The sequence below is a fragment of the Dendrobates tinctorius genome, unplaced genomic scaffold, assembly GCF_039654945.1.
Source record: "Dendrobates tinctorius isolate UK_male_01 unplaced genomic scaffold, ASM3965494v1 ptg000016l, whole genome shotgun sequence".
NCBI classification, from domain to species: Eukaryota; Metazoa; Chordata; class Amphibia; order Anura; family Dendrobatidae; genus Dendrobates; species Dendrobates tinctorius.
The window spans coordinates 17051598-17069551 of NW_027361684.1; the positions used below are offsets into that span (position 1 = coordinate 17051598).

A 17954-nucleotide genomic window follows, 5' to 3' on the forward strand; every position below is an offset into this window, starting at 1 on the left:
TCGTCAACCAGGAGGTCCCTGCTCTGGTGGCTCAAGCCAACCTCACCCGCGAAGGGGAAATCCTTTCTCACAGGTCAATGGAAGGTCCTGACCTCTGACGGGTTGGGGTGCGGTGCACTTACATCACAGGGCAAGTGCTCACCACTGGAGGCGAACATGCCCATCAACATCCTGGAAATTCGTGCCATCCTCCTGGCGTTGAGAGCCTTTCGTCACTTACTGGCAGCCCCTCATATCAGAGTACAGTCGGACAATGCCACGGCTGTGGCATATGTGAACCACCAAGGCGGGACACGCAGTACCCAGGCGATGAGAGAAGTGACACACATCCTCCACTGGGCGGAAGACACGGGGTCGGTACTCTCTGCGGTCCACATTCCGGGTGTGGACATCTGGGAAGCCGACTTCTTCAGCAGACAAGGAATGGACTCGGGAGAGTTGTCTCTCCATCCCGAAATTTTTCGCCAGATCTGCCATCGCTGGGGGACCCCGGACGTGGACCTAATAGCATCCCATTTCAATGCCAAGGTCTCCAACTTCATGGCCATAACACTCGATCCGCGGTCGCTCGGAGCGGATGCCCTGGTTCAGGACTGGACCCAGTACCAGCTTCTGTACATTTTTCCACCTCTCCCCCTAATATCCAGAGTGGTGAGGAAGATCAAACAAGAAGGAGTTCCAACCATCCTAATCGCGCCAGACTGGCCCAGACGTACATGGTACGCCGACATCTTACAACTTACAGCAGATGCCCCCTGGCGTCTCCCCGACTGTCCCGATCTTCTGTCACAAGGCCCATTCTTCCACCAGAATTCAGGCGCTCTCAATTTGACGGCGTGGCCCTTGAGACCTGGGTTCTAACCCAGGCAGGGCTCTCACCGGACGTCATTGGAACCATGATCAGGGCACGGAAGCCAGCCTCTGCCAAGATTTATTACTGTACCTGGAGAGCATTCTTTACCTGGTGCGAATCTCGCGACCAGATCCCACTCCCTTATTCTCTCCCCAAAGTGCTTGGTTTTCTCCAATCTGGTCTGGGGGCCAGACTGTCCCTGGGCTCGCTTAAGAGCCAGGTGTCAGCGCTTCTTTTTCAAAGACGCATTGCTAACAAGTCGCAAGTAAGGACTTTTCTTCAGGGGGTTTCCCGATTTGGTTCCCCCCCTACAGACGGCCACTAGAATCGTGGGACCCTCAACCTGGTCCTGACAGCATTGCAGGGACCTCCCTTGGAACCCCTTAGGGAAGTCCCACTTCGCCTTCTATCCCAAAGGTGGTCTTTCTGGTGGCAGTCACCTCGCTACGCAGGGTGTCTGAACTGTCGGCACTCTCCTGTAGACGGCCCTTCCTGGTTTTTCACCAGGACAAGGTAGTTCTTTGTACGGTCCCATCCTTCCTTCCGAAGGTTGTGTCCAACTTCCACCTCAATGAGGACATTTCACTGCCATCCCTTTGCCCGGTTCCGGTTCATAGAGTGGAGAAGGCTCTGCATACGCTTGACCTCATCAGAGCATTGCGTATATACCTGTCTAGGACTGCGGCCTTCCAGAAGTCTGATTCCCTTTCCTTCTTCCAGAAGGCGTCCGCCAGGGTCTGCCGGCTTCCAAGACTACCCTCGCCAGGTGGATCAAATCCACCATGCAAGAGGCTTACCGCCTTAAAAATTCTCCCCTTCCGGTCGGTATTACGGCACATTCTAGACGGGCGGTAGGGGCCCCCTGGGCCATTCGGCACCAAGCTTCAGCTCGACAAGTGTGTAAGGCGGCCACTTGGACTAGCCTGCACACGTTTACCAAACACTACAGAGTTCATACCCAGTACTCAGCGGACGCGAGCCTGGGTAGACGGGTTCTGCAGGCGGTGGTGCCCCAAGTTTAGGGTCCTGTCTGCACAATATTCGTCCATTGCTTCCCACCCAGGGACTGCTTTGGGACGTCCCATGGTTCTGTGTCCCCCAATGAGGCGACAGAGTAAAGGAGATTTTTTTGTACTCACCGTAAAATCAAATGTTTTCTGTTATATTCCTAATGCTTTTGCACAAAACTGGAGAAGGCTAACGCCGTCCAGGGGTGTATACTGCAGAGGAGGAGCCATAGTTAATCTTTTTCCGATTATGCATAGTGTCGCCTCCTAGTGGACAGCAGCATAACACCCATGGTTCTATGGTTCTGTGTCCCCCAATTAGAGGCTAAGAGAAAGAGATTTTACGGTGAGTACACAAAAATCTCCTTTTTTTATTTTAAATTCTATTTTTTACAGGGATATGGTACCCAGAGCCCGGAGGACAGTCTACTCTTCTCTGGACCGTGGGTACCATCCGCAAATGTTCTGCTTACTTTTCGCATGGTGTGCACAGCCACATGCGGAAAGTAAGCAGAACAATGCATTCCTATGGGTGCGGGATCGCAGCGATTCCGCTAAATTAATGAGCATGCTGCGTTTTTTACCGCGAAGTGATTCCGCCGCGGAAGAAACCGCAGCATTAGCACAGCATTGCAGAATCTCATAGGAATGTATGGGATGCTTATTTTTCGCGTTTTCGCGGCAAAATCGCGCGTTTAAAACTGCCGCGAAAACGCGAAGAAAAAACGCTACGTGTGAACTCAGCTGTAGAGTCTCTCATCCGAGAGAATAGGGTCGATTCTTCCAGTGATCAGAGCTCTGATCAGAGTTTGATCCAAGTATCGGCATAGTGGAATCCGAATCAGTCGGATGAAGAAATCAGAGCACACTGAGGAGAAAACGGAGAACAACATTTTTCCATCTTTTCCATTCTGTGAGGCGGCTGAAATCTTGCTGAATTCGGATGTCATCTGAGTGCAGTCTGATGTTTTCCACACACCCATAGACTTTAATGGGTGAGTGACTTTCAATATAAAAGAGAAATTATAGCATGCTCATTCTGTGTGTGAAAAAAAATCAGACATCAATAATATTGATCTGAGTGCTATCTGATAAAACATTGGTTAGCACTCGTCCGATGTATATGCTCGTGTGAGTGAGCCCTTAAAGGGGTTGTCCGGGCTTTTCACATAATCTCAGTACATATCTGGACTGCAGAATTATGACAATAATTTACTTTCTGTCACTAGTTTGCATGGTTTTCTAGATATTCTGAACAGAACGTCCGAGGGGGGGGGGGGTGTTATGGCATTGAAATGAGAACTGGTTGTAACCTCCTACTCTACTCCAAACATGCCCTCTATAGCAACAACCCCACCCTCCATAGCTACAGGCCCTCCCCGTCCACATGAAGAATCGTCCTGTATTCTGGGACAGGCTGCTCCCATCAGTATTTGTGTCCTTAGAGACACAGTGCTCACACATACACTGCACCAAATATGCTGCTGTGTGAAGACATCAGTGACACAGAGCTGTCTCACACAGCAGAGGCTTTATCACAGAACAGATTACATCAGTGACACAAAGCTGTTTCATTCACACAGCAGAGGCTTTGTCACAGAACAGATTACATCAGTGACTGCCATCCCCTGTGCAGATTAGAAGCTGCAGACCCCCATCACTGGCCATCACACAGTCTGTTCTCACTGCTGCCAGCAGCCTGGGACAGTGAGGGAAGGAGTTACTGATAATGAGTTATGTATTGTAATCATAGAGTGGCCCAGAATACAGGATGATTTTCCCTCCTCACTAGTTTCACTTTCCATAGTTCACTGTTCAGTGTGTGTCTGGGGGAGGAGCAGCTGGGTGGTTCTGCTCTCTGCAGTGAGGCTGCTAGAGGGGGAGGATTTGTTACTGTGTGATGAGGGCTGCTTCATGTGGATGGGGAGGGCCTGTAGCTATGGAGGGTGGGGTTGTTGCTATAGAGGGCATGTTTGGAGTAGAGTAGGAGGTTACGACTAGTTATTTCAATGCCATAACACCCCCCCCTCCTTGGACGTTCTATTTAGAATATCTATAAAACCATGCAAACTATTGACCGAAAGTAAATTACTTATTGTCATAATTCTGCAGCCCAGATATGTACTGAGATTATGTGAAAAGCCCGGACAACCCCTTTAAGGTGTTTTCCAATTGGAGGAGGTTGATGGACAGGTCTGGTCAAATACTTCTCCACCAGCTGCTGTTGTATGGACACAAATGTCGGTCAGTTTGTGACGTTTGCTGATCTAACAAGAGAAAGTGGCCAAACACTCTAAATTAATGTGCAGGGGAGCAATGAAAAGACCACATCAGCGCACGACTTCTGTGCTTTTCAGCTACTGTGTGTGAATGCAACCTTATTACAGTTCTTTGTGAACTATCGCTTTTTTTTTATTTCTACAATTTTTTCAAATTTCCTGTCCTTTTTGTTTTTTATGTTTTTCAGAACTAGAGTTGCTGATGGATCGCTTGTGTACACTGGAATCTGAAACTGAGCAAGTGAAAGAGGAAAAGTCTGAACTGGAAGATCTGCTCTCTGCAAAGGAGTCCTCTATGAAACTGCTTAAAAAAGAGCTGAATGAGGCGACTGCTCGGTATGAGCCGCCCAGTAATATTGCTGTTGTGTGCTGAGGATGGTACAGTGACTTTGTTGGGATTTTATTGGGAATATCGCAATGCTCAATTTCTCTGGGGGAATTAAGCACGGGCTGCCGTGTTTGCATCACAAATTGCAGACAATTGTTGGTGGTCTAAACACTGGAACACCCGGTTTTATTTCTATTGTTTAGGACCCAATACATAAAAACAAAACCTAAACACATACTTTTTCTGAAGTGTTTTATGTGTAAACATTCTATTTACTTCTAATTAATTTTCTCAATTTTTATTTAAGTGGACGGGAAAATCAAGATCACGTCAAACACCTCTCTGGATGGGTTGTGCCCAGGTATATCTTATGTAATATTTATTATATTGGTGTTCTGTATTGTAATCAGAGAAACTTTTAGAATATAATTTATTATGGGTAAAGTGGTTTAGCTTTATGAGACGAGTACTGTGTAATAGTCATGTTGAACAATTAGATTTTTGTTTTTGAGTATACATCAAGCCACTAGGAGGTAGATACTAAGTGTGTTGGATCTGTTTGGTGTGCTATACCCTGTTCTAAGACACTAGACAGCTCAGTTTTGTGCTAAGAGTAGGAGGAAAACCCCCCAAAAATAGTAAAAATTCCATAACAAAGCAGTAACTAACAATATGTGAACTATGAAAAAAGACAAGTAGGCCACAGGCAAGTGAACTGACCCCTGACAAGATTACAGGACAGGGTGGGAGCTCTCTCCTTCAATTTATTCAACTAGCAAGGGATTTTACAGTGAGAAAAAAAAATATATTGTTCTTGTTAATGGCATTGGGAGACACAGGACCTTTAGGATATTACAGAGCAGACACAATGGATGGGAACAACAACAGCTGGCCATGCGTATTGCCTACTAGACCAGCCTGCAATATCCTACATCCCAAGCTGGCACTGGCAGAAGCAATAGAGTGGATCATGCAGAATTTGACAAGTGTGGACAGAGGCCCAGATGACAGCCTTCCAGATTTGAGAAACAGAGGCCTCATGTCTGTCCGCCTTTCTGGAATAATCAGTGATTATGAAAAAGCGGAGATTAGTCCTTGGCCTTGTAGTCTTCCACAGTAGCCGACAGAATACATTTGGCAATGGTTGCCGTGGTAGCTGACGGGCCCTTGAGTGACGAATCAGGGATCAACGCTGGAAGGCTTCTGTAACTGAATGGCTGGCCCTGACCTGATCCAGATGGTGGAACGAACGCTCCTAGGTATGAATTGGCAAACGGAAGGATGATGATCTCATTGATGTGGAAAACAGAAGCCATCTTTGAAAGAAAGGGTTTTCAGAGCCCAAGACCACTTAGTCCTGGTGGAAAACAAGGAAGTCCTTCAGGTAAGGACAGCAAGATCAGATACACTGCGAATGGAGGTTATGGCCACCAGAAATGCCACCAGCCACAAAAGGATCCCTGTGGAGAACCTCAAAGGAAGACTTCTGCCAACAGAACAAGATGGAGGTCCCAAGGCTCCACCGTGTGCTTGCAAGGAGGAGCGCAATGAGTAAACCCCTGCAGGAAAATCTTAACCTGTTTGTGAAAAGTTATGGTACGCTAAGAGTATGGAAAGGGAATCAACCTGTCTTTTAAAGGAATTGAGGCTAAAGACTGCATCCAGACTAAAGAATGGAAAGTATGCTAGGAAGAGAGAATACCGTGAGATGGAAGCCCTAATGTTCTCACCAGTTAAAGTAGAACCTTTAGGTACAGTAATAAACCTTGGCACTTTGCATCTGACAAGCCTTCAGCACAGTCTGGAAAAGCATGTCATACAGACCCATGTATCTCAGAAACTGGGCAGCTACACTGTTAAATTCAGCTAAGTTAATGTGGGGTGCAACAGAAAACCTGATGAAACTAGGTTGTGATGAAAAGGGAGGTGACCATGGAGTGTCTGCCACCAGATTTCTCTTTGATCTTGAGGGTACCCCTTACTGGCCTAATGGGGTCCTGCCAAAGCCAGCTTAGAAACATGCTTGGACTCAGATCTGAGTTATACGCGTCATCCAGTGAATTGGACTGAGCAGGGGGAGATGCCATGTTATCTGCTGTGGCTTTGTCCCAGAAATGATCTGGGGAGATTAAAGAGGATGAGAATGTTTGTGAGGAGCATGGGCAGGGTTGCTCAAGGTGGCTTGAGTCACATATCTGATAGATTTGGGGGAGCTTGGTTCATAAGAGTGGCATTGTAGGCTCCTGGGTGGGAGACTTAGTGCCATGGAAGCCCAGCTGACCAAATGTTGGCAAATGTTTGTCGATTAATATTAACAAAGTAATTAGTAAAATATGAGGCTGCCTTGAGGGGGTAGTCTTCTCTGGAATAGGATATGAAATTAGGCCCAGAAGGGTGTTATGAAGATTATTAGCTGATAACCACAGTGCTGTGTCCCCGATTTGTGCTGTAGAAGCCGGGACTTTTGTCTTGGTACTTATTGATGATTGTGGGAAGTAAAGACCCCGTCACACTAAACGATGCACCAGCGATCCCGACGACGATACGACCTTGTCAGGATCGCTGGTGCCTCACTACATGATCGCTGGTGACCTGTCAAACAGGCAGACTCACCAGCGATCAGGACCAGCGAGCGCGTTGCTTAGTTACCCGCTGTGTACCTTGGATACCTGCGTGCTGGCGCTGGGAGCTGGTATCTAAGGTACACAGCGGGTAACTAAGCACGCGCGTCACTTAGTTACCCGCTGTGTACCTTGGTTACCAGCTCCCAGTGCGAGCACGCAGGTATCTAAGGTACATAGCGGGTAACTAAGTGACGGCGCGCACTTAGTTACCCGATATTTACCTTAGATACCAGCTCCCAGCGTCTGTTTACAGCGCTGAGAGCTCGATGATCGTTGCCACTGCCACACGCAGCGATGCGCACTGGCCAGCCAGAAACTAACGATCAAAAAATGGCCCAGGACATTCGTGCACGATCAGCGATACCCGGCGGGGGGGGGGCGGTCGCTGATGCGTGTCACACACAGCGAGATCGCTAGCAAGATCGCTGATGCATCACAAAATCAGCGATCTCGCTGTGTGAAAGGGCCTTAAGAGTTCCAGGATAAGAGAAGAAAGGCAAACGGCTTATCATGAATTAGACAAGCTGTGGCATCATGCCCTTGCTGTGCCCCCATCCTGCTGCAGCTATGCTCATTTTGGCAAGAATGGGAGAAACATACATGAAAATTCCAAGTTGCAAACTTTTGTGCAATTTCAAGTTGAATAAAAATTTAGCAACTTTTCACAGGAATTTATTTTACAATTCTGTCACAATTGCTTTGATGAATTGGGGCCTATTGTCTTCAGACTCTCTGAAACTTTTTTTTTTTCTACCTTTGGCTGTGTTAGTGGAAAGCTAAAAATAAATGTAGCCATCATATACTGTGGTTGAAAGTTGGCACTAAATGCCCCCTACACCACCCCCTATTGGGGATAAGTCTTCTAGTTATTGGTATTGCCTGCATTAGAGAATGTAGCAATCTTGTCTTCATCTTATAGATATCATACCATACAGGTGAGTTTCAAATAAACCTATACAGTTGGGCAAATAACTCTCAAAAAATAATCAAATAACCCTTACAAAAAGTAACTTATTGCTAAAACATTCTCCCCAACAATAACTAGATAAATGGTGCTAACAGGCCCGTTAGAATATTACCATATCATACAAACCGGAAAACCTGTGATCGTACGCAGAAGAATAGCCCTATTTACATAGCATAGAAGTCACTAATCCCAATAATGTACAAAAACCACAATATTCAGAGCTGAATACACATCACACATAGCAACTAGCTGATCTTGATAAGTACAATAAGTTAAGTAAAAATGTTTTAGACACAAATGAAAACCCAAATAAAAGAATCTTACAATTATAAATGTTAGATTTTACTCTTTATCAACCCTTTCCTGACTGATGAGCTATTAAGTCATTAGCAGGTGGGCCCAATTGCAAAGTAATGTACTATTAAGAGCTGATCTGCAGTACATGAGCAGCAATAATTGGTGTCGACAGTTGTGCCATTCTGCTCCATACACTGTTTACATATGTCTGGCGCTAGTTACAGCTGAGCGATAGGGGTGCCAGGTGTTGTTGGACCTCTAATGATCTGGTATGGATAGCATACGAATAGCTCATCAATATCATTCTAGTTTACGACTCCTCTAGATAGTAAAAAAAAAATAGTTTGTCATTTGTGGTTTATAACTTTATCCCTGATAAATCTTGTGGCTTTTTGTAATATTGCTAATCTCATTAATACACTAACACTATTCCTTGTGCTGAACCAGGCTTGAAGATGATTTGTCCGATGCTGTAAACCAGAATCGGGCCCTTCAGAAACAGCTGGAGATACTTGCAAAAGAACATGCTTCCCAAGTCGCATATTACACAGAGAGTCTTGAGGTAACTGACTGCTCATTACAATATGCCTTATTTTTTAAGTGACCCTCCACCCTCAAACTGAACACTGTCAATACATTTCTCATGTATAGGCAATCTACCCAGTGCCCAGCATTTCTCCTTCGTCTCATTGGGGGACACAGAGACTGTGGGTGTATGCTACTGCCGTCTGGAGGCCGACACTAAGTATACAAAAAACAAGTTAGCTCCTCCTCCGCCGCATACACCCTCACCCCGATAGCGGGCGGAAACCAGTTTTTTGCTAAGTGTCTGATGGAGGCACACGCAGTCTGGATCTCTCCAGACTATTTTTTGTTTTTTCTCGCTATGAAGAGGAGACAGGGGTGATGGATCCTATTGAAAGGGTCCGATCTCCCCAAACCATCAACGGGCGAGCACGCGCGAGTATCGCCTCCACGTATCCTTTCCCGCACCGAGGGACATCTCTGGGACTTTTCCCCAGACATCTATTTTTATTTTTGAGAGGCTGAGACAGGGGCAACGCATCCTATTGAAAGGATCCGATTTCCCCAAACCAACAACTGGCGACCACGTGCGAGTGTCCCTCCACGTTTCCTTTCCCGCGACGTGGGACACTATGCCAGACTTAGCCCTGTCCACCCCTAGGTATTGAAACCATGGGCTTGCACAGAGGCACAAGACTAGTCTGTGCGGCCCCCACTGCTCCACCAACGCACGACGGCGGTGCTGCATGGCGGCGGACGGTCCCTCTCCTTGCCCCAACAGGGCAGACGGAGCTAGGGTGCCTACACCGTCCAAAAACGGATTACCTCATGGCCTCGGCTGAGGGCAGGTATGGATGACTGGGGAGGGCTCTGGGGCAGCGAGAGGCTCCAGTGCGGTACGGCCAGAGGTGGCAGGTTCGGGGGGATAGGGCTCGCACCCCCGAATGGAGGTGATCCAGCAGGCTCCATTCCTCTCCCTTCCTCCCTCCTATACCTGCACGTGGAGGGCCGCGGACCCCCCAGCGGGGTGAGGAGAGTGCCGGCGGGATCGCCGGGATAGCAGGGCCGCCAGTGCCACGGGCACGCAGTGACTAAATTTAGCCCGCGGCTTCGGCCCAGGCCGCGGGTGGAAGTCCCGCCCCCCGGCAAGACATCATATCCGGCGCCGCCCCCCATGACCGGGGCGGACGCTGGATAAAATTGAGGCCCCGGCTTCAGAGCAGGGTAGGCCGCGAGCAGGTGAGCACTCGCAGCCTACCCAGAGGAAGGAGCAGGCAGACGCAGGAGCGCGGGAGAGACACGCAGGAGCCGGGTAAGTGCGACCCCGTCCCGGAGCCACACCCTCCTCCTCCTCCTCATTGTCCCTTCATAAGGGGGGAAAAAAAAAAAGAGAAAATTGGCCTATTTTCTGCAGTATGTCTGGGAAAGGAAAAAAGCACACGTTCCTTTTATACCGCATGCGTTTCCTGTGGGGTTATGTTCCCACTAGCGCAGACTGTTAAGCTATGTGAAGCCTGTAGTTCCGAATGTGCCCAGGAGCCCTCCTCCTCAACGGAGCCCAGGGGTCTGAATCCCCCGGAATGGGCGTTATCGCTTTCTCGGTCCATGGTTTCACTACGAAGGTGATTGAGACCCTTCAGGCCCCGGATAGGGGTAGAGACAACGGCTCGCCTGATTGGGAGGGTTCATCCACCTCACAAGAGCCTCCGGCCTGCAGGGGCCGCACACTCTCTAAGCAGACGCATAGGGAGAAAACCCATATGGCGTCTCCGGGCCCCTCCGGTGCTTCGGCATCCGTGAGTGCGGTGTCTCGCTCACCGTCACCATTTTCTGGGAGCGAGCAGAGTTCAGGTGATGACGTGGAGGAATCCTTGGACCTGGATACCCCGGGGTGTCGGGAGACGGTAGACAGTCTCATTGAAGCTGTCAGTCAGACTCTAGGTATTGAGGAGGATGTGTCCCTAACCGCAGGGCATAAGATATCCTTCAAAAAGGCCAGGCGACCACATAGAGTGTTTAGCACTCATCCAGAGTTCGAGGACATAGTGCAGCGGCACAGGGAACGTCCAGACAAGCGCTTTTCAGGACAAAAGACGCTAGAAACGAGATACCCGTTTGCACCAGAGCTCTGTAAGAGATGGGCGGAATCGCCGATTGTGGATCCCCCAGTGTCACACCTGGCCTCAAGATCCCTGTTGTCAGTACCTAGTGGTTCTTCCATTAAGGACTCCACGGATCGGCTCATAGAAGGTTTAGCCTGCTCGGTGTATGAGGCATCAGGAGCAGCTCTCTCTCCTTCATTTGCGGCAACATGGGTAGCCAAAGCCATGATGTCATGGTCAGATTCTTTGAATAAAGTCCTACAAGATAGAGACTTGCCGACAGAGGTGTCTGAGATAGCAAATCAGATCGCGATGGCGGGTGACTAATTAATGCATCCTTGGATGCGGCTAATTGCGCGGCACTAGCGGCGGCAAATGCTATCGCCATTAGGAGAGCCTTGTGGCTAAGGCTATGGCAGGCTGATTCAATTTCTAAGAAATCGTTAACTTCCCTGCCGTATCAGGGTAACCGACTATTTGGTGAGAAATTAGACAAACTCATTTCGGATGCCACAGGGGGAAAGAGCAGCTTTCTCCCACAGCAGAAGATTAGACTGCCTTTTCGTCAGCCTCAGGCGCGCTTTCGAGCATTTCGCACCCCCGGATGGGCAACAGCGGCCAGTTCTTCCGCCCCAATTCGCTACAACCAGGACAAGGAGCGTCAGGTCACGTATAGAACCAACCCGCTGGGTAGGACGCGGGGCCGACCGCCCAGGTCAAGGGGGGCCAGGTCCCAGAGGCCCTCAGCAAAATGACTCGGGGCAACAGATACCCGAAGACAGCAGAGTAGGCGGACGTCTGCTCAGGTTCCGCCACGTCTGGGTCGAAGTGGCACACGACGCATGGGTGGCGGAATTAGTGTCATCCGGGTACAAAATAGAATTTGTCGGGGATCCTCCAAGACGATTTTTTCGTTCCCGTCTTCCCAAATCGGAATCCCGGGCAGAGGCATTGCTAGGGGCCATCAGGGTTCTTCAGCGCAACGGGGTCATTGTCCCTGTACCAGAGTGCAAAAGAACCCAAGGATTTTATTCCAATCTGTTCGCGGTCCCCAAGAAGGACGGAACAGTAAGGCCGGTTCTGGACCTAAAGCTCCTGAACAGGTTCATCAGAGTCAGGCATTTTCGCATGGAATCGCTCCGGTCGGTCAGATCGTCCATGGAGCAGGGAGAATATTTGGCCTCGATCGATGTCCAGGAGGCCTACCTGCACATCCCTATTTTATTCGGACTCCCATGACAGCACCACGAGAGAGGGGATCCGCCCTATAGGAACAGGAAACCTACAGATACAAATAGGGCGGAACCTCTCCCACGCATCAGTTGGTTTCCTGTTCCTGAGGGGACGGGATCCTACAGAAGAACCGGATCCCAGGCCGGCCAGCCGATACCGGTAGCGAGGGGGTCTCCTGCCTCGGCCTGGTGCGGATCTCCTGGAGGACGCCACGGTGGCCCAGGATGGGTGTCACGGCGGTGGCGTGTGCAGCAGGGAGCGGCGTCCGGAGGATGTCCGTCTCCGGAATTAGGCCGCCGCCGGTAAGTATATTCCCCCCGGGGGTTCCTGGCTCCGGCAGCACAGGTACGACGGCAGGGGGCTGCGACCGGGTGGCGCTGCTTCCGGGGCTCCCGGGCATCCCACGTGACTTCCGGTGTTTCCCGGGGTAGCGGTGACGTCAGGGGGCGGGCGGAGGATGCGCTTCCGGGTCAGCGCGCCACTGCGCATGCGCGAGGATTCCAAAATGGCGGCGCCCATCGGAAACACCGATGGCGCCGGGTCCGGCGCCAGCTGGGGTAGGGAGCCCCGTTAAGGGGGGGGAGGGGCGCGGCATGGATACTGCTGACCGGAGGAGGGGTATTTAGGCGGGACCCTGGCAGGGTACCTTGCCTTGGCCACATTACTACATGCAGCAGTGTACAGCAGCAGCAGTGGTAATGGAGAGTGATCGAGAGCAGCAGCAGCAGCGGCAGAAGCAAGGGCGACAGCAGCGGCAAACATCACTGCCGCCCCTGGATGACCTTCGGCAGGTCAAACAGAAAAAGAAAGTGTCCCGTGACAGTAATACGGGACGAAGTGACCAGTCCACTCGTAAGAGCTCCTCCAGGCAGACAGGAGCATCGACCGAAAGAAATCCCCCTCGTTCTCCGGTACTTGAGTGTGGCACTGGTAAGTGATCTTCGTGAAAGTTCACACAGTGACGGGACCCCCCTTCTGTGTTTTTTTTCTAGGGGAAAAAAGCTACAAGTAAAAATAAACATAGGGAATGCGCACTCTGTGCATGCCCATTACCGGACGCGTGCCTCAAAAGATTGTGCCCCCCCTGTATTCAGCAGACGGTGGCAGAAGAGTCGCCCGCAGTAGCGGCGAGTTTAAGGGACATTGTCAGGGCAGAAATGAGGGAAACCCTAAAGTCCTTGTCCCAGCCGCAAAGTCTAAAGGGCGAGGTCCCGGCGGAGTCTGATTCCTCGGTAGAGTGGAGAAAAAGCAGAGACTCCCAGGCTTCATCTCCTTCGTCCTCCTCAGGAGAAGAGGACTCGGGGCGATTTTGTCTGCCTCTTGACCGGGTAGACAAGCTGGTCAAAGCAGTCAGAGGGACAATGGAGGTAGAGGAGCCTAAGCCCCATTTGTCCATGCAGGATGTCATGTTCTGTGGGCTGGAACAGAGGAAGCGGAGAGTCTTTCCGTTAAATCAAAAGATACAGGATCTGATCCACAGAGAGTGGAAAAAAACGGACAAAAGAGGGTCGCTACCACCAGCCCTCAAACGAAGATACCCCTTCGACGATCCGACAGTAAGTTCTTGGGACAGAGCCCCCAAATTAGACGCAGCCATTGCAAAGGCATCAAAAAAATCCTCGCTCCCCTTTGAGGACATGGGATCCCTTAAAGATCCCCTAGACAGGAAGGCTGATACTTTCCTGAAAAACACCTGGGAGATGGCAGCCGGGTCCTTAAGACCAGCAGTGGCTTCAACGTGCACGGCCAGGTCCATGATGGTCTGGTTGGACCAGTTGGAGTCACAACTAAAACAGGGTACATCAAGACAGACAATTCTTGGGGCCCTACCGACCATCCAGGAGGGAGCAGCCTTCCTAGCAGATGCCTCAGCGGATGCAGTGAGAATGGCCGCCAGAGCAGCAGGTCTCTCTAATGCAGCTCGCAGAGCCCTGTGGCTAAAGTGCTGGCAGGGAGACATCCAGTCCAGAGCAAAGCTCTGTGCGATTCCATGTGAGGGCGAATATTTGTTTGGAACTGTCCTAGACGAGCTGCTTGAGAAGGCGGGGGACGACAAGAAAAGATTCCCAAACCTTTCGTCAGCGTCCTACCGTCGTCCATTTGGTAGAAGGAGATTTGGCCAGGGGAGAAGGCGCAACTCTTCGCCTGTTAGAGATCGGATCCCCTGGCGGTGGATGCCCTCCTGATAAGATGGGACTTTTCTCTGGCATACGCCTTCCCACCATTGAATCTTCTTCCTCTGGTAGTCAGGAAGATCAGAGAGGATCGGGCAAAAGTCATACTGATTGCCCCCTTTTGGCCCAGGAGGACCTGGTTCGCGTGGTTGAGGACCATGTCGGTAGGCGATCCCTGGGTACTGCCGAACCTTCCGGATCTCCTCTACCAGGGGCCAGTCAGCCACCCACAAGTAGCGGGACTTCATTTGACGGCGTGGTATTTGAAAGGTCACTATTAAAAGATAGAGGGTTCTCCAAGAACTTAATTGACACCCTTCTAAAAAGCAGAAAATTAACTACCACTAATATCTATGTTAGGACCTGGAAACGCTTCCTGTCCACCTTTCACTTTGACATCAGAGACGGAATTCCCACGAAACATATTCTGGAATTTCTCCAGAAAGGTTTCGAATTGGGTCTCTCCACAAGTATGCTAAAAGTACAAGTTTCAGCCTTAGGGGCCCTGTTTGCAGGTGATATTGCAAAAGATTATTGGGTAGCAAGGTTCATCAGAGCAGCGGCCAGATCGAGACCTATACACAAAGACAGATGCGTGCCGTGGGACTTAAACCTAGTCCTTACAGCCATGACGGAAAGTCCGTTTGAACCTTTAGATTCCGCCTCACTAAAGATTATATCTCTTAAGACAGCATTTCTGGTAGCAATAACATCCGCACGTAGGGTGAGCGATATACAGGCACTTTCCAGATTGCCCCCTTACACAGAGTTCTTACAGGATAGGGTAATCCTAAGGCCAGATCCAGCATACCTTCCCAAGGTAGCAACACAATTCCACAGGACACAGGAGATAGTTCTGCCTTCCTTCCTCCCTAATCCAACTAACCCTAAAGAGCAGAAACTCCAGGCGTTAGATATTAGGAGATGCTTACTGACATATTTAGCAGCCACGGATCCTTGGAAGAAGGAGAACGCATTATTCCTATCCTTCCAAGGTCCCAGGAAAGGATACAGAGTATCAAAACGCACATTAGCAAGGTGGATTAGGGAGGCTATCTCTCTTGCCTACACAGCAGGTGGCGGCCCAGCTCCACAGAATCTGAGGGCACATTCCACTCGGGCCATGGCATCATCCTGGGCGGAAAGAGCTGGAGTATCTATTGATCAAATATGTAAGGCGGCCACCTGGTCATCTCCTTCCACCTTTTTTAACCACTATCGGTTAGACATGGGTGCCTCCTCAGACCTCACCTTCGGGCTAAGGGTGCTGCAGGCTGTAGTCCCTCCCTAAGTTAGTTTACATCTCTGTAATTCTCTCGGGGTGCTGTCATGGGAGTCCGAATAAAGTATTAAGTTACGTACCGGTAACGGTATTTTTCGGAAGCCCATGACAGCACCCTTAGTTCCCTCCCTTGTTCACATATAGGGGTGCACTCCTTTAGAAGATTGTTCATAAAATCACCTTATGTGGGAGATGGTATAAAATCATTCTGGTAAATAGGGTAGATAGGTTGTATATATCATATGTTGTGTACTAACCATGGTAGCCTCTCAAGCTCTGTAATCCAACTGATGCGTGGGAGAGGTGCCGCCCTTTTTGTATCTGTAGGTTTCCTGTTCCTATAGGGCGGATCCCCTCTCTCGTGGTGCTGTCATGGGCTTCCGAAAAATACCGTTACCGGTACGTAACTTAATACTTTTCCCCCGCATCAAAAGTTCTTGCGGTTTACAATCGATGGGCGGCATTTCCAATTTGTGGCCCTACCTTTCGGGTTGGCCATGGCCCCCAGGATATTCACGAAAGTGATGGCTGTCGTCATGACCATTCTACATTCTCGGGGCATAGTGGTTTTGCCGTACTTAGACGACCTCTTAGTAAAGGGTCCGTCCTTTCGGGCATGCGAGGAAAATGTCAGTATCACACTGGATACCCTCTCTCGCCTAGGATGGTTGGTCAACGGGAAGAAGTCATCCCTTACCCCAGCTCAGAGGATTCTATTCCTAGGGATGATTTTCGACACTTCCCGAGGGTTGGTAATTCTCCCTCAGGACTAGGCTCAGGCGCTCCGGCAGGGAGTTTGATGTCTTCAACAACCAGGCCCTCACACTATCCGGTTCGGGATGAGGGTTCTAGGGAGGATGGTGGCGGCGATGGAAGCAATTCCGTTTGCTCAATTTCATCTTCGTCCCCTGCAGCATGCTCTCTTAGCGTCTTGGGACAGAAGTCCGTTTTCGCTCGATCATCAGTGCAGGTTGTCCTCTCAAGTCTGACGGGCACTTCATTGGTGGACGCGCGACTCCTCTTTTCGTCAGGGGAAGCCCTTTCCCCCAGATCAAGATCAATGGTTGGTGATCACAACCGATGCGAGTCTTTTCGGTTGGGGGGAAATCTTCCGCCATCACCAGGGCCAATGGTCGCCTCAGGAGGCTCGTCTCCCGATCAACTTGTTGGAGATTCGAGCGGTGCGGTTGGCACTGCAGCATTTTCAGCACTTGCTAGCAGGACCCCCAGTCCGGATTCAACCAGACAACGCCACGGCAGTGGCGTACGTGAATCACCAAGGAGGCACGCGCAGCAGGGAAACCATGCGCGAGATAGAGCATGTACTCCGTTGGGCCGAGAGGCACCACTCGGTAATCTCAGCAGTTCACATACCAGGCGTGGAAAATTGGGCAGCAGATTTCCTAAGCCGGCAGCGTGTCGCGGCCGGGGAATGGTCCCTGCACCCCGAGGTCTTCCAGCAGATTTGCCAACGGTGGGGGACTCCGGACGTGGATCTGATGGCCTCCAGGGAGAACGCCAAAGTGGGCACGTTTGTCGCTCGGTCTCAGGACCCGCGAGCAATCGCAGTGGATGCATTGGTCCTACCATGGAACCAGTTTTGGCTCCCATACCTGTTTCCCCACTGCCACTTCTCCCGAGGGTCATCAGAAAGATCAAGACAGAGGGGGTCCCGGCAATTCTGCTGGCCCCAGACTGGCCCCGTCAAGTATGGTACGCGGATCTATTGCAGCTCCTCGCAGACGTGCCTTAGCGTCTGCCGGAACGACCACACTTACTGTCCCAGGGGCCGATCTGCCACCCGAACTTAGGGGCCCTGTGTTTGACGGCATGGCCCTTGAATCTTGGATTCTGACCCAGGTGGGGTTTGGGCATGAGGTGGTTGCTACGATGGTTAGCGCCCGGAAGCCGGCCTCGGCGAGGGTTTATCATAACACTTGGAAGGTTTTCTTTCACTGGTGTCGAGAGCACGGGGTTGCGCCATTGTCCTTCTCGGTTCCCAACATTCTGGCTTTTCTGCAGTCAGGTTTAGACGCAGGTGTGGCCCCGAGTTCCCTGAGGAGACAGATATCGGCCTTGTCTGTCCTTTTCCAGCGAAAGATCGCTACCAATATGCAGGTCAAGACGTTCATTCAGGGGGTCTCTCATTTGGTGCCCCCCTTTAGAGCGCCCATGGGCGCCTGGGACCTTAACCTGGTTCTGGGTGTCCTGCAGGAAACTCCTTTTGAGCCGTTACAAGAAATCTCATTGTCATACCTTTCCAGGAAGGTTGTATTCTTGGTA

The 17954-nt window shown here is 50.4% G+C and overlaps 1 protein-coding gene across 1 annotated transcript in view; it reads left to right on the forward strand.

Annotated features, from left to right (window-relative positions):
• The window catches only part of SPAG5 (sperm associated antigen 5), a 137204-nt gene that overhangs the window by 70813 nt on the left and 48437 nt on the right, over positions 1–17954 (forward strand). Inside the window, exons 13-15 of the mRNA XM_073565525.1 lie at positions 4328–4475; positions 4775–4828; positions 8803–8917. Of these exons, the coding sequence (XP_073421626.1) occupies positions 4328–4475; positions 4775–4828; positions 8803–8917 (317 nt within the window). The remainder of the gene's footprint in view (positions 1–4327; positions 4476–4774; positions 4829–8802; positions 8918–17954) is intronic.